The following is a 13,185-nucleotide window of genomic DNA, read 5'->3' on the forward strand; positions in this document are numbered from 1 at the left end:
TGTAATTCCTAGCGCATAATTCGAATAAAATATCTTTAATATCGACGGTAATCATTTGCTTTGTTAGCGCGCAGATAATAAATCATGATGGCTACGATATGATTGGTCGTTGAATTTTATACCGGTAACTACGTGAGTAGGAGAACATGGTAAAAATTTATTTATTCCACAATTTTGAAGTTTCACAATATTATATTACGATTATTTATAAAGGCGATTAAATTGGAAGTTCAAAAAAAAGGAATAATTAATCGCTACGCGTTAGCCTCTTTTTTCTTTTTTCTTTTCTTTGATAGGTCACAATTCGAAATTTTAGATTATTATTTCCGCTTATTATTATTATTATTATTATTATTATTGTTATTATTATTGTTATTATTATTACTATTATTATTATTATTATTATTATGACTATTCACCATTTCTGTAAAATTATTATCATATTTCCTGTCACTGGACTGACACTCGATTAAATTTTTCAGTGAATTACATCGAATATTTTGACGCTTCATTAGTGCTATTATTGCTCGTTCATAAGCTATGACTATAGATTTGAAATTTGCGCCTGATAATTAGATGCAATCCTGAAATATCATTTGAAAATAAATATTTACAAATAATTGTACGACTTTAAATATCATAATTTATTAGTCCAAATTCATAAAACATATCATGAATATACATATTATTTCGAGAATTTCTCACAGTTTATATAGATATGTAGTATTAGAAGAAATGAATTATTTGTATTGTCAAGTAACTTTCAAACAGGCTAGGTCAATTTTTTTTTCGTCATGAAAAACTGATTCTTGTCAACAAGGATAACCAGAAGATAACAAGAAGTACATTTGAAGAAGTACTTCACTCACATATATCAATAATTTTTTATTAATATAAATATAACTTAAAGTTCTGTGAAAAGTGAAAAATTGAATGGTGCGATTTTCATACCGAAAGTGTCAAAAATCAATTAATATATTATATATATACATACATTGTCATTGATACGATGGGAGATGAAATTATTACGTTAATACTTGGAAATGATAGTTTTAAAGTCGATAAAAAAAGACTTATTAATAAAAGTCATTATTTTGATTGCCTTTTCTCTCCAAATTTTTACGACTCACGTAACAAAGAACATATTATAAATTATGATATTGCTTCATTTACCTTACAGGTTAATATATAATAACTGTGTTTAATATTTAATTGATTGTTCGTTATTTGTTCATCATTTACTAGCTAAGATTATTTTCTTTCTTAGAATTTTATTGAATGGATTCATGACGATGAAAGAATAATAATTGAACTTAGCCATTTCATTAAATCTTCAATGGTGAAGTATAAAACAGATAATTTTATAGATCTTTTAAATTTATTACAATTGGCTGTGCTTTTCATGACTGACGATTTAATAAATGATATAACTGATATTATCATATTATATTGGTTGAATCCGGAAAAGGTAATTGATGTCTGGTTATTGGCACAAGAGTTGGCTATAAGTTTATTGACTGATGTCTGTTTGTCAGTATGCTTAGATCGTTTTATAGATTTACCCATTAGTTCTTTGATCGAGCTACCTATTAAGAATCTCAAACAGTTAATTGAAAATATTAATGTTAGGTCAACAACAAAATACTCGCATTATATATTGCACGAATGGATGGATCATAATACAGTAAGTTAATTATTTACTTATATACCTTTTATTTATAAATTTTATAGGGAGGAATATTTTTTTTTTTTTGTTTTTTTTTTTTTTTAACGGATTTATTCAGGTTTCTACAATTAATAATAATGTAATAAATATACCATTGACAAGAAACTCTAAATTTATACAATATATGATTGGATATAAATTAGAAAATGGTAGTAACAGGAAAGGATATATTTATTGTTGGGACGGTATTCAGTTATCTGAGTTAGTAGAACTAAAATATCTAAAATATTCTGGAAGGGATCTAATAGGTTTACAAGTTACTGGCAGAGGTATGTACGTTATAAAAATTATAAAAAAAGTTCTAAAAAATATTTCTTTAAATGTCCATGCTATTTACCTTATCATTCTTCAGGATTTAATATATATCTTGTTGGTGGAGAATATGGTTTAGGAACTGGTCAATTTAATCAAATAATTTGGCGATATTGCCTTATATCTAAAAAATGGTATTATTTTGCAAGGTGAATGATCATATTGTAAGCTCCATAGTGATATCATTATTTGCGCTTACTTTTTAATATATACATTTTTAGACTTCCTAGCCCAAGAAGACATATGATTGCTGGATTTTTAAGTAATTGTTTGATTGTGGTGGGTGGTGTGGGACGTCATCGTTTAAAACTATCGTCAGTTGATATGTTGAATATACATACAGGTAAATTAAGTCATTAAATACATATACACACACACACACACACACACACGCGTATGTATGTATGTATGTACGTGTGTATGTATGTATGTATCATGTTTTACTATGCATCAAATGGATGTTTGTAGGTAAATGGACAAAAGCTGCAGATGTACCTGAAAATTTTACCGAAGTGCCACATTATAGTATAATGAGAAAAAAATTGTTTTTGTTGCGATCATCTCTTTATATATTCTATCCAGAACTTGAATCATGGAAGACTATTATCTTAGAGAATATTCCTTTGCCTATAGCACATCATTTTATGGCATATGGACTCGTAATATTTATGATTAGTAAGTGAGAAAATTGGAGATATATAAAGTATATAAAATTAAAAATTAGTCACTAATATGGAATAATAATTGTAGGATATAATGGAAGAGTTTTGTCCAGAATTAGTAATATACAAGAAAAAATATGTGATGATTGCTTACAATTGTACAAAGATCATGCAATGATACATACTATGAGTGATGTGTATCCGTCAATTGGTTTATTCATTCCTGGCATAGGGTTTTTATCAATATTATCCAAAAAATGTCAATCATGTAGTTATTCATATTTACAAACAGATGATAAAACAAGAACTGATCCAGGGAATCTAATTTTAGATCCTAGGCTAGGAAGTTTTTATACAATTGATCCAAAAACATTGTGCGAGGTATCCACATTAGGTAACTTGTAATATATTTTTTTATTATAATTAATACTTTAACACCAATGTTAAGTTTGCCTTCAATTAAAGTAGATATGATATGAGAATTATTTTGATTATAACAATCATTATGAAGGAATATAAAAAGATAGAAAGTTTTCTTAGAAATATTCGCAAATAAGAATAAATGTTAATAATATTTTTTAATCATAAGTTTTTTATTTATCATAAATTTTGTAATGGAAGCAGTCTTCAAACAAGTATAACACGATAGTGCGTTCGATTATATGGAATAAAGAAGTATGTTTTGGCAATGCCATTACAAGTTAACGCATTCCGATAAAATTATTTCGTTGTTTAGGTGACTAGAGAGGATGCTGGCTGATTTTATCGGAATTAATAACTCTTCCAGGCATATTGATGTCAGACTGCCTCTACGCACCATTGTGTACTTAAAGTATGCTAAATCGTGTGTACAGCGAAGCTCATATTAGCTAGTATAGGTTGCGCGTGCTATCCTTGATGTTTGACGCGTTTATTTGTTTACGTTTAAATGACATAATTTATGCGACATGACAAGCACACAGAAAAAAGACACAATGTATGTTTTTTTTAACAATTTACGTATAACGACTGTATCTTGACAATTTGATTTGTTTGCAGGCTAAGTATTTTAAACGCGTTGATGTATCACGCACAGTAGAACCTCGATTATTCGAAAGTTCTGTTACCTGAATGCTCCATCATCAGACATTGAATGTTCCCTCATCACAACCCCCCCCCCCCACCCCACCTCCCCTCTCCCCCTTCCACCTATTCGAATAACCAAAGTTCTACAGTATTCCGGAATTGTGTCTGCTTCATGTTCCATTCGTGCACGTTAACGGTATTTTTTTCTTTTCACATTTTGTATATTCTCGTATAGATTATAATTGATGAAAAATATTCACGTTCATTCGGAAAGCATTTTAAATTGCAAATTGCAGATGTATATTAAAACTGATTTCTAAAAAAGGACCGTAATATAAATTGTTGTAAAAGTAATAATTTTGCGTTTAGAGATCGCCGGGATTAGTGACGTTCAGAGCAAAGGCTGCATTAGTTTCGCCTTTTTTGCCAATTGCACGTGCTATGTATTGTCCCACGTCACTAGCCGTACATGCCTTAATACCTAGTTCAAACGATTTGTCGCCGTCTGAACTGAAAGAGTATTTGCTGCTGGTCTCAGGGAGCGCCTTACCATCCTTTAACCAAGTTACTGTAGAAATAAAATAACGATATTATTTCACATTAATTTAAACATAATATAATCTTATATAAATATTTATATTTCCTTTTATAATTTTTCATGTCTCCTTTATATGATATAAAAAAAAAAAAAAAAAGAAAAAAAAGAAAAAATAACTTTTCCTCCTAATAATCTATAAAAGAATTCGAAATAATGATATTCTATAAACGTATTCTTCCTTACCTTTCAAGGGCGCAGTTTCAGTCTTGCATGTGAAAGTAACTGTTTCACCTTCGCTCACGGTTGCTGATTGTGGGAATGTTGTGAAGACCGGACTCTTGGGTTCCTCGTTGGGAACTAAACAGCATGTCGATGTTATATTTTCCACGAAAAAATGCATATTAATGCATTAATATAAAAGAAAAATCTGAAAAAATTTCTTACCGAGGACATTCAATGTACACGATGAGAAACTTTCTCCTGCATCATTGAATGCTTCACACGTGTAAGTGCCAGAATCTTCTGGGAAGATTTCAGCAATATTTAATTTGTAAATATTAGCCTCACTTGTATACTGGAAGTCTTTGCTAGGCTTAATTTCTTTATTATTATGAAGCCACACCACATCAAATTTCTTAGCACCAATAATTCGACAACTGAGTGTTACGGCCTCTCCATCCTTCACAAACATGCTTGTCAGATGATCTACAATTTTTGGTGGTTTATCATCGCTCTTCTTTTTAGCTGCTGCATTTTCCATTGCTAAAAACAAAATAGGAATTAAATGAAAAAATATCTTTACAATTATATAAATTCATGATATTGTTCCAACTAGGATAAAATTCACTTTACTAACGTTTCACAGTTAATTTGCAAGACGTTGTAGATGTTCCAAGGCTATTGGTTGCCTTGCAAATATATTCGCCCTCATCTTCGGGGAATATTTCATTGATAGTAAGAGTTGCAGTACCAGCTTTGTATTTCAAATCAACAATCTCAGAGGAGTTTACGGTCTATAGAATTGAATTAAAAATATACTTTCACTTTAAAGAATATTGTTAATAATAACATAATTTTATTATTCGCATACGAATTATACTAACTTTTCCATTTTTCAGCCAAGTTATTTGTGGTTCTGGATCACCGTCAACTTTAACAGTCAGTTCCAGCTGCTCTCCATCGTTAATTGTAAGATCATTTAATTTCTTTGTGAATTCTGGTGGTTTCATACTATCATCTGATGGATCTACAATGATATGAATTAAATATAACTCTCTAAAAAATTACTTTATAATATATAGAATACCTACAAGCAAGTTCTTTAGTAGTGCTTCTAGACCGAGATGGGCTACCTGTAGCGTCCAACTTACTTCCGTATTTTTTAGCATTACGTTTATCTGACGAAGATTCGGTTGTAGCCTACAAATGACATTAATATGTTATAATGTTATCTGTATATAAAATGTTTGTATGATTGTATATAGGATCTATTTTTTGGTTTGCATTTTAACGAGCTTACTTTATAAGATGAGGAACTTGAGGAATTCAGTTTGCTAGTTGAACTACTATAATTGTGTGATGTACTTGAATGACCTTGTGTAGTAGTAGAACTGTAGCCACTGTAACCACTGGCTTTGTGAACAGTTACAATAGGTGGTGGTGCAGGTTTCAGTGGTTGCTCAATAAACCTCCGATCTAAAGATAAGTACTTAGTATCAGGGCTCATATATTTCATTATGATAGGAATCAATGTGCTTTTGTGGCATGCTCTACACGCATTTTTGTATGCATTCACTATATTACATATTTGCAGAAATTTACTGTTTACTTTGCAGCGTCTAAGAGTAAAAACAAATTGGATAAAACCATGGAATAAACGAGTTGCTATAGAATTGGAAGGCATCCATTGAAAAGATCTCTAGATTAGAGTTATTCAGAGTTACATATTGGCTCGATGATTTATGCGTGTGCATCGCTAAAGGAATAATACAAATAACGTTTAATAGATAATTATGGTGGACTAAATCATGGAGTTAATTCAAACAATAATTTCAAGTTTAATCAACTTTGCTCTAAATGGCATAATAACTTTTTAAAATCCAATTCGTAATTTTAATGAAAAAATATTATGCTGTTTGCATAAAGTTTAATGAGTGATCGCCCATATACATATACATGTACGTATACGTTTTTCCTATACTACTGCATCTTCCAATCCTTCAAAACATAAACAGGGTGACAAATGGAAAATAGCTGAAGAACTTTCCCGATATGAACGAAATACATGCAAAAGGATCACATTTAATTTCTTAAATTATATCCATTTATGGACAAATATTTATGGACAAATAATCGTAATGAGTGAACAATTATGTGGGAGAAAGATGGGAATAAATTTTGTTACTTTCACATTGAAAATCACTCGAGTCGTTCAACATTAGGATTGAATTGAGGGAAACTATGGAACGATCATACTTGATGACATTCACAAAAAACATTTCTATGTGAATTTTTATATAAAGAAATGATACTGCGATGTTATAATTTTTTTTAGGATTGTGAAAAATGTTTTGTGCAAATCTAAAAGAATATGTTAATTTTTTGCCGATATAAAAAGAAAAATTCATAAAACCAAATAAAACACTGAAGCTATTGCCTCATAGTGTTTTTGGTAGTTTTTTTTAACTTTATATATTTTTATAATATAATTCATATTGAATTTTAAAATACATTGTAATAAAATTATCATGATTTTCATAAAGTGTTCGACTTCTTATTCCATACAATCGTTTCAAATTGACAGTTAAGTGTTTTCAGCAATCTCTCATTTGTCACTCCATAGATAGCAAAGGATCAAAGGGGATAATAAAAATAAGGGGAGTCACGCTCAAGCGGCTCTACCTCCGGAATGTAGGAGGTCGTGTGCTAATTTACATTGCTCCTCTGTTTCTCCAGTTCCTACAAATAAATATTTAATCAGATTTCGTATTAAAAATATATATAATTTAACGATTTATCGATTCACGTGGCGAAGCACTTGTTACTTCGATTGTTGTTCCATTGTTATTCGTCACCGACATATTTTTCGTCATTTTTCTCTATTTGTTTTTCCCAAACTTACCTTCTACAATAACGACACAGCTCGTTTCATCCTTGCCATGAATGTTTGTCGCTACGCAGCGATACTTGCCACTGTCTTCCGGTTTACAATCTATAATCTCCATAGTGACGACACCGTCTGCGTGTGTCATCGAATAATGATGTTTAGATAATTCTTCTCTATCTCTGTACCATTTTACGGTTGGCGGTGGATTTCCGGCTAGACAACAAAGTAGCTTGCATGTTTGTCTGACTTGAATCACACGTGGCCTCAATAAGAAGGTAAAGTTCGGAGCTGATTCGATCGTTTCCATCCATACGTTATAACCGAGAGGCTCTCGTCTGCGGACCGGATGCAATTCTGGTCTGTACTTTGGAATTTCTATAGGCAGTGCTACAAATTTATCACATTAATTATTAATTATTGATCCACAAAATCTTTAACTTAGTAACGTGTCGCGATAATAGAAATATACTTTGATCAGAAACTATTCTTCCAATCTTGCTACTTACGTTGTACGTTGAGGAAGACAACTTCTTCTCTATAACCGTAATGATTCTCGGCACGTATCACATATTCTCCTCTATCTTCCAGCTTAACTCTGTTAATGATGAAAGTGTAGTCGTCACCGTGATAACGTTTCATGAATTTAACAGATTGTCGAAGTTCTTGATTATTGTGGAACCACGTTAAAACGGGAGAAGCAATGGCAATTACTCGACAAGTGAACTTTACACTTTGTCCTTCGTATGCGAATGCGCTTGTAGGTTTGATAACAAATCTAGGTGCAGCCTGTCGGCGATCTATAAATAATATGCATGATTCGATTTATAATTCTATTATATACAAATTTAGAAAGTTATTGTAGATTATCAAACAAATTTACCGAATGAAGAGTCATAGATCTTATATTTTTCTATCAATAATTTTCTAAGCGAGGAATACTCAGCTAGCCGGCCGATGGGTAAAACGTATTTATCCCAGTTCTCGTATTTGGCACGTAATTTGTCTCTGAAGCTAAGGTATCGGCTACTAGATATGACATTGGTACGATTACTATGATCGCCGGTTAACCATGGATGAAGGAGGCATTCATGAGCGGTCATGCGCTTTCTACAAAAATAATATTAACGATTGAACAAATTCACTTTGCTATTCATTAATTGTATTATTAGGGTTTAAGCGAATGCACCCACTCTTTATTCTTAACGAGTAATCGTCTGATGAAGTCTTTGCCTTCCTCGGAGACTTCCCGGAACGCTTCTTCGTCAAAGTCCCAATCGCAGGCCTTTACGTTTTTCAACGTCTCGATGTCATTGTCACCGGCGAACGGCGAGAGACCACTCAAACTTTTCAATCAGAATAAATTTAATTATATGTAAAAGAAATATACGATCAAAAAAAGAAAAAAAAAAAAAAGAAAAAAAAAAAGAAATACACACAGATTTCATTTTGTCCATTTATATCTTAAGACTTTTAATATAATAGAGAGATAAGCAATTGCGAATATGCAAATACTCACAGGACGTATGCCAGTACACCACAAGCCCACATATCCGTATAGAAACCAACTGGTTCGCGTTCTACAATTTCAGGAGCTGCGAATTCCGCTGTACCTGTACTGATCTTTACGACTTCATTGGGATCTAGTCTAGTAGCTAAACCAAAGTCGATCAGTTTCACATTCGTGCTATTGCGCGTTTGACACATTATGTTTTCTGGTTTGATGTCTGGAAAATAACATTAACATTCGATTATTTTCTGTTCCTCCTAGAGCATTCGTTTCTTCTGTAATGCATCACGTTCAATTGCGATTTTTTTTTGTTTTTTTTTTCTAATATTACGAACGAAAAAATAGTCTCTCTCAAACAAACCAAGGTGTATGATGTTCTTCTCGTGCATGTGTTTGACACCCTCGCAAATCTGACGCATATAATTAATGACCTCGGCCTCGGACATGATATAACCTTCGGCAGTGATTCTCTCAAACAGTTCGCCGCCGGATAAGCTAAAACATTCCAAATTATTAGTAACAATGATAAAGAGAAATCAATTGGAATGATAATTCGTCGCCTTACAATTCAAAGATTAGAACCATCTCGTCGTCATCCTCGAAAGCATCATGAAGGTTGATCAATTTAGGATGATGCAATTGATTCATTATATCTATTTCTTTTCTAATTAATTCCTTCTCCATGATGTGAGAAACTGGAATGAATTTAGCAGCAAAAATATTGCCGGTAGATCTTTCACGGCAACGATGAACGACGCCAAAGGCACCGGTACCAATTTCTTCAAGAATATCATATTTGTCATAAACTGATGTATGCTTGATCTCAACTGGTTGCGGGACGTATTTGCTATAAATGTCAAAGACGAATTGATCGTAGTCGCGAACTTTTTCGTCACTGCGACCACGTATCTTTTTGCCACTCTCATCCATTTCGTATTCCTTCTTCTTGAACTCTCTCTTGATGGTACCTTTAGTTGTGATAAGTGGCGTTACTTCGCTCGGATCGGATCTACCGTAGACATTCTCAGCGCAAACACGGAAATCATATTGATGTCCAGGGCTGAGACCAGTAACGGCCATCGTGCAGAATCTAGTATTTCCAACTCTGATCCAACTGGTCATCGGATGTTCGCGTTTTTCCACCAAGTAATTGGTGATATTACTGCCACCATCCCAGACTGGTGGTTTCCACGAAAGTGCCAAGGAATCGTGTCCGATGTTGTCGATTTGCGGGAATCGTGGTGGATCAGGACGATCGCTTATCTGTATCTTTATGATCGCCGAATCCTGACCAAGATCGTTCTCCGCTGTAATGCGATAAGGTCCAGAATCTAGTCTACTACCGTCTCTGATGGTTAATACGGCATGTCTCTCTTTCACCTCGACGGAGTAATGTCCTCCTGATTCGATAACTTCTCCCTCTCTTATCCAAGTGATCTTTGGTTTGGGATAACCGGTGAATGGTATTTTAATTACAACATTGACGCCTTTATCGAAGAACGCGGTGTCTCTAAATCTTGGCGGTACGTTGAGTTTAGGCGGGGTCTTAATGAATAGTTCGCCCTTCGTAGATTTTGCGCCACATTTATTTACTGCACGACAGAAGTATTCGTCCGCGTCTTCGCCGAATACATCGTATATTATGAGATTGTGCACGTCGCCTTCCGAATAAATTTGGTAACGACTGCCACCAATAATTTCACGAGCTCCCTTGAACCACGTAATATTGGGCTTGGGAATTCCAGTAATGGTGCAGTGGAAGTGGGCATTGTGATTCTGAACACAATTAACTTTATGCAAAGGCGAAATAATTTCTGGAGCTTTGGCGGCTTGAGGATCGACGATCTTAACTGACGTTGAGGCTTTAGATTCTGGACTAAGACCAGCTTCGTTTTGGGCAAAAACGCGGAACTCGTACTGCCTTCCCTCGATAAGATTGCTAATATTTATCTGAGTTGGTAAACAGATCGCAACGTTGACGCGTTGCCAAGTTTGGCTATCGACCTCGCGCTTGTCGATCCAATAACCTTGTATCTTGGAACCACCATCGGTTTCTGGTTTCTCCCATGAAAGATTTACAAAATCTCCACCCACTTCGATAACCTTTGGCGTACCAGGGGGTCCAGGCGGATCGAACGGTGCCTTGGCTTTTATAGGATTCGTTCCTTCCAAAGGTGCACCCATACCATTCTCATTAACTGCCATTACTCGGAATAGATATTCTTGACCCTCCGTTAGACCTTGTACGTAACATGTAGTATCCTTACAGAAGGACGCGACAATAATCCAATGAGTATGCGTAATGTCTTTTCGTTCTATCATGTAATGAGTTATACGAAGACCTCCATCATATTTAGGTGGATGCCAAGACAAAGTACATGTGTGCTTATTAATATCGGTGACGTCGAGCGGACCTGTTGGTGGACCAGGTAGACCTGTAATATAAACGGTGAAAGAGCCACTAACGTCGCCACTGTCGTTGGATATGGACAATTCATATACGCCGGCATCATCTTTCTCAATGTCCTTGATAAAGATAATAAGATATTCGTCAAAAACGGTGTATTTGATATGCGATGTTTCAACGATCTTGCGACCATCCTTCTTCAGAGTAACATCCATCGGTTGATCACCACTGTAGTAGATCTTGATCTTAGTATTGTCGCCTTCCGGTAGATACAAGTCATCGGGCATACGCTCGATACGCGGTGGGGTCCCGATCTTGAGACGCGCAGTCGTTGTTGCCAGACCAAGAGGATTCGATATTTGACAACTGTAATCACCGTCGTCAGCTTCCATTACTCCGGATATGACGAGCCTGTAAATTCCATTTAAAGCTTCTGTTCTGAAGCGTCCACCTAGGGTGATCTCACGACCATTCTTCAACCACCTGTAATAAAATAGCATTGAGAAATCGTTTCATCGTTATTGACATTTTCTTTGGTAATATATAATGCACATACATATATATATATATATATATATATATATATATATATATATATATATTATATTATATTAACCTGGCAGTCGGTAATGGCTTTCCTGTGGCTTCGCATTCAAATACATGCGTTTTTCCAAGCGGAACTATCTGGCTAATAGGCAAATTCCTAACGAACTCTGGTTTCTCACCACCTTCAACTTCGCAAATCTTGACCGGTGTGGTGCAAGAACTAGGTTCCGATCTTCCGGCCGCATTAACCGCAAATATTCTAAATTCGTAGTCTCCTCGTTCGATAAGGTGAAGTACGGTATACTCGGTATCCGTGACGTTATAATCGTTACATTTAATCCAAATAGCACTTCCGACTTCACGTTTTTCAACGACATAACCAGTGATACGGCTACCTCCATCAGAAACGGGTGCTTCCCATTTAAGATCAACGTAGTTCTTGCCCACTTTGGTCACTTGCGGGGTACCAGGTGGAGAAGGAACATTGAATTTGCCTTTTATTTTAAATGGTGCCGAATGTGGACTCGGTTTACTGAAGCCAGCTGCGTTCTTTGCTCGTATTCTAAATTCGTATTCGTGACCACTGGCCAAATTATAGCAGATATAAGTTGTATCTTTAACAAGATAATCGTTGGCTATTCGCCACGTCATATCGTCTGCTGGATCACGGAATTCGATCTTATAACCCTGGATAACGATACAAAGATATGTGAATTATTATAACATTATTTTTAGAAAGATATTTTGAGTTCATCCTCTTCTACAAAATTACCTGTATTCGCGAGCCTCCGTCGGATAATGGTCTCGACCAAACCAATGTGGCACTTGTCGTATCCCAATCTATTACACGAGGTTGTCCAGGTGCATCCGGAACAGTGAAGGGGAATTTAGCTGTTATTGGTTCATCCGCTTGTAATGGTTCAGACACGCCGTATTGATTTTCTGCCCTTACACGGAAATTGTACATGCGATTTGGTTCCAGACCAATCACATCGTAATGAGTATTTCTAGCGAAACTGCTAAGCTTTACCCAGAACTGTAATAATATAAGATTAAATTGTATTCCATATCTCTTATTATAAATATGTAAAATTCTAGAGGATTATGAAGAATAACTTACGCCAGCGGGATCCAATTTTTCGACAACATAATTTGTAACCGGTGAACCACCATCATCGAACGGAGGTCTCCATGAAAGTGTGCAAGTTTCAGGTGTAATATCAGATATGTCTAATGGACCTTGAGGCGGTGATGGTTTATCTAAGATTATAATGAATACATATTTATTAAATAATTTGTATTTTATGTAATTAAAA

General features: G+C 34.5%; 2 protein-coding genes across 37 annotated transcripts in view; one reads left to right on the forward strand and one right to left on the reverse strand.

Moving 5' to 3' along the window:
- The first annotated feature begins 433 nt into the window (after window positions 1-433).
- On the forward strand, window positions 434-3,713 carry LOC124950964. Of its 4 annotated transcripts, none has more exons than XM_047498581.1 (8): window positions 434-1,180; window positions 1,268-1,684; window positions 1,785-1,995; window positions 2,079-2,187; window positions 2,260-2,381; window positions 2,507-2,713; window positions 2,789-3,094; window positions 3,437-3,713. In XM_047498581.1, the coding sequence occupies exons 1-8, from the start codon at window positions 1,010-1,012 to the stop codon at window positions 3,442-3,444; spliced, it is 1,551 nt and encodes a 516-aa protein (XP_047354537.1). In that variant the 5' UTR covers window positions 434-1,009; the 3' UTR covers window positions 3,445-3,713. The 4 variants fall into 4 exon arrangements, with proteins under 4 accessions (XP_047354537.1, XP_047354540.1, XP_047354538.1 ...); XM_047498584.1 differs by having other exon boundaries at window positions 434-622; window positions 1,630-1,684; XM_047498582.1 differs by lacking the exon at window positions 434-1,180 and having other exon boundaries at window positions 1,327-1,468; window positions 1,630-1,684.
- Window positions 3,273-13,185, reverse strand: part of LOC124950936 (twitchin) — a 64,563-nt gene continuing 54,650 nt past the window's right edge. For 32 of the 33 annotated variants that reach the window (XM_047498461.1, XM_047498476.1, XM_047498474.1 and 29 more), the window contains 18 exons: window positions 12,990-13,129; window positions 12,642-12,905; window positions 11,940-12,556; window positions 9,482-11,806; window positions 9,278-9,411; window positions 8,926-9,133; window positions 8,600-8,752; window positions 8,290-8,516; window positions 7,916-8,206; window positions 7,425-7,796; window positions 7,205-7,261; window positions 5,823-5,998; window positions 5,614-5,722; window positions 5,407-5,549; window positions 5,160-5,316; window positions 4,748-5,065; window positions 4,547-4,660; window positions 3,273-4,333 (listed from right to left, as the gene is read on the reverse strand). In XM_047498461.1, coding sequence (XP_047354417.1) covers window positions 4,131-4,333; window positions 4,547-4,660; window positions 4,748-5,065; window positions 5,160-5,316; window positions 5,407-5,549; window positions 5,614-5,722; window positions 5,823-5,998; window positions 7,205-7,261; window positions 7,425-7,796; window positions 7,916-8,206; window positions 8,290-8,516; window positions 8,600-8,752; window positions 8,926-9,133; window positions 9,278-9,411; window positions 9,482-11,806; window positions 11,940-12,556; window positions 12,642-12,905; window positions 12,990-13,129 — 6,008 coding nt within the window. In that variant the 3' untranslated portion in view covers window positions 3,273-4,130. The remainder of the gene's footprint in view (window positions 4,334-4,546; window positions 4,661-4,747; window positions 5,066-5,159; window positions 5,317-5,406; window positions 5,550-5,613; window positions 5,723-5,822; window positions 5,999-7,204; window positions 7,262-7,424; window positions 7,797-7,915; window positions 8,207-8,289; window positions 8,517-8,599; window positions 8,753-8,925; window positions 9,134-9,277; window positions 9,412-9,481; window positions 11,807-11,939; window positions 12,557-12,641; window positions 12,906-12,989; window positions 13,130-13,185) is intronic. The other variant, XM_047498472.1, reaches the window with a different exon arrangement.

The sequence above is a fragment of the Vespa velutina genome, chromosome 8 (genome assembly GCF_912470025.1).
Source record: "Vespa velutina chromosome 8, iVesVel2.1, whole genome shotgun sequence".
Classification (NCBI taxonomy): Eukaryota; Metazoa; Arthropoda; class Insecta; order Hymenoptera; family Vespidae; genus Vespa; species Vespa velutina.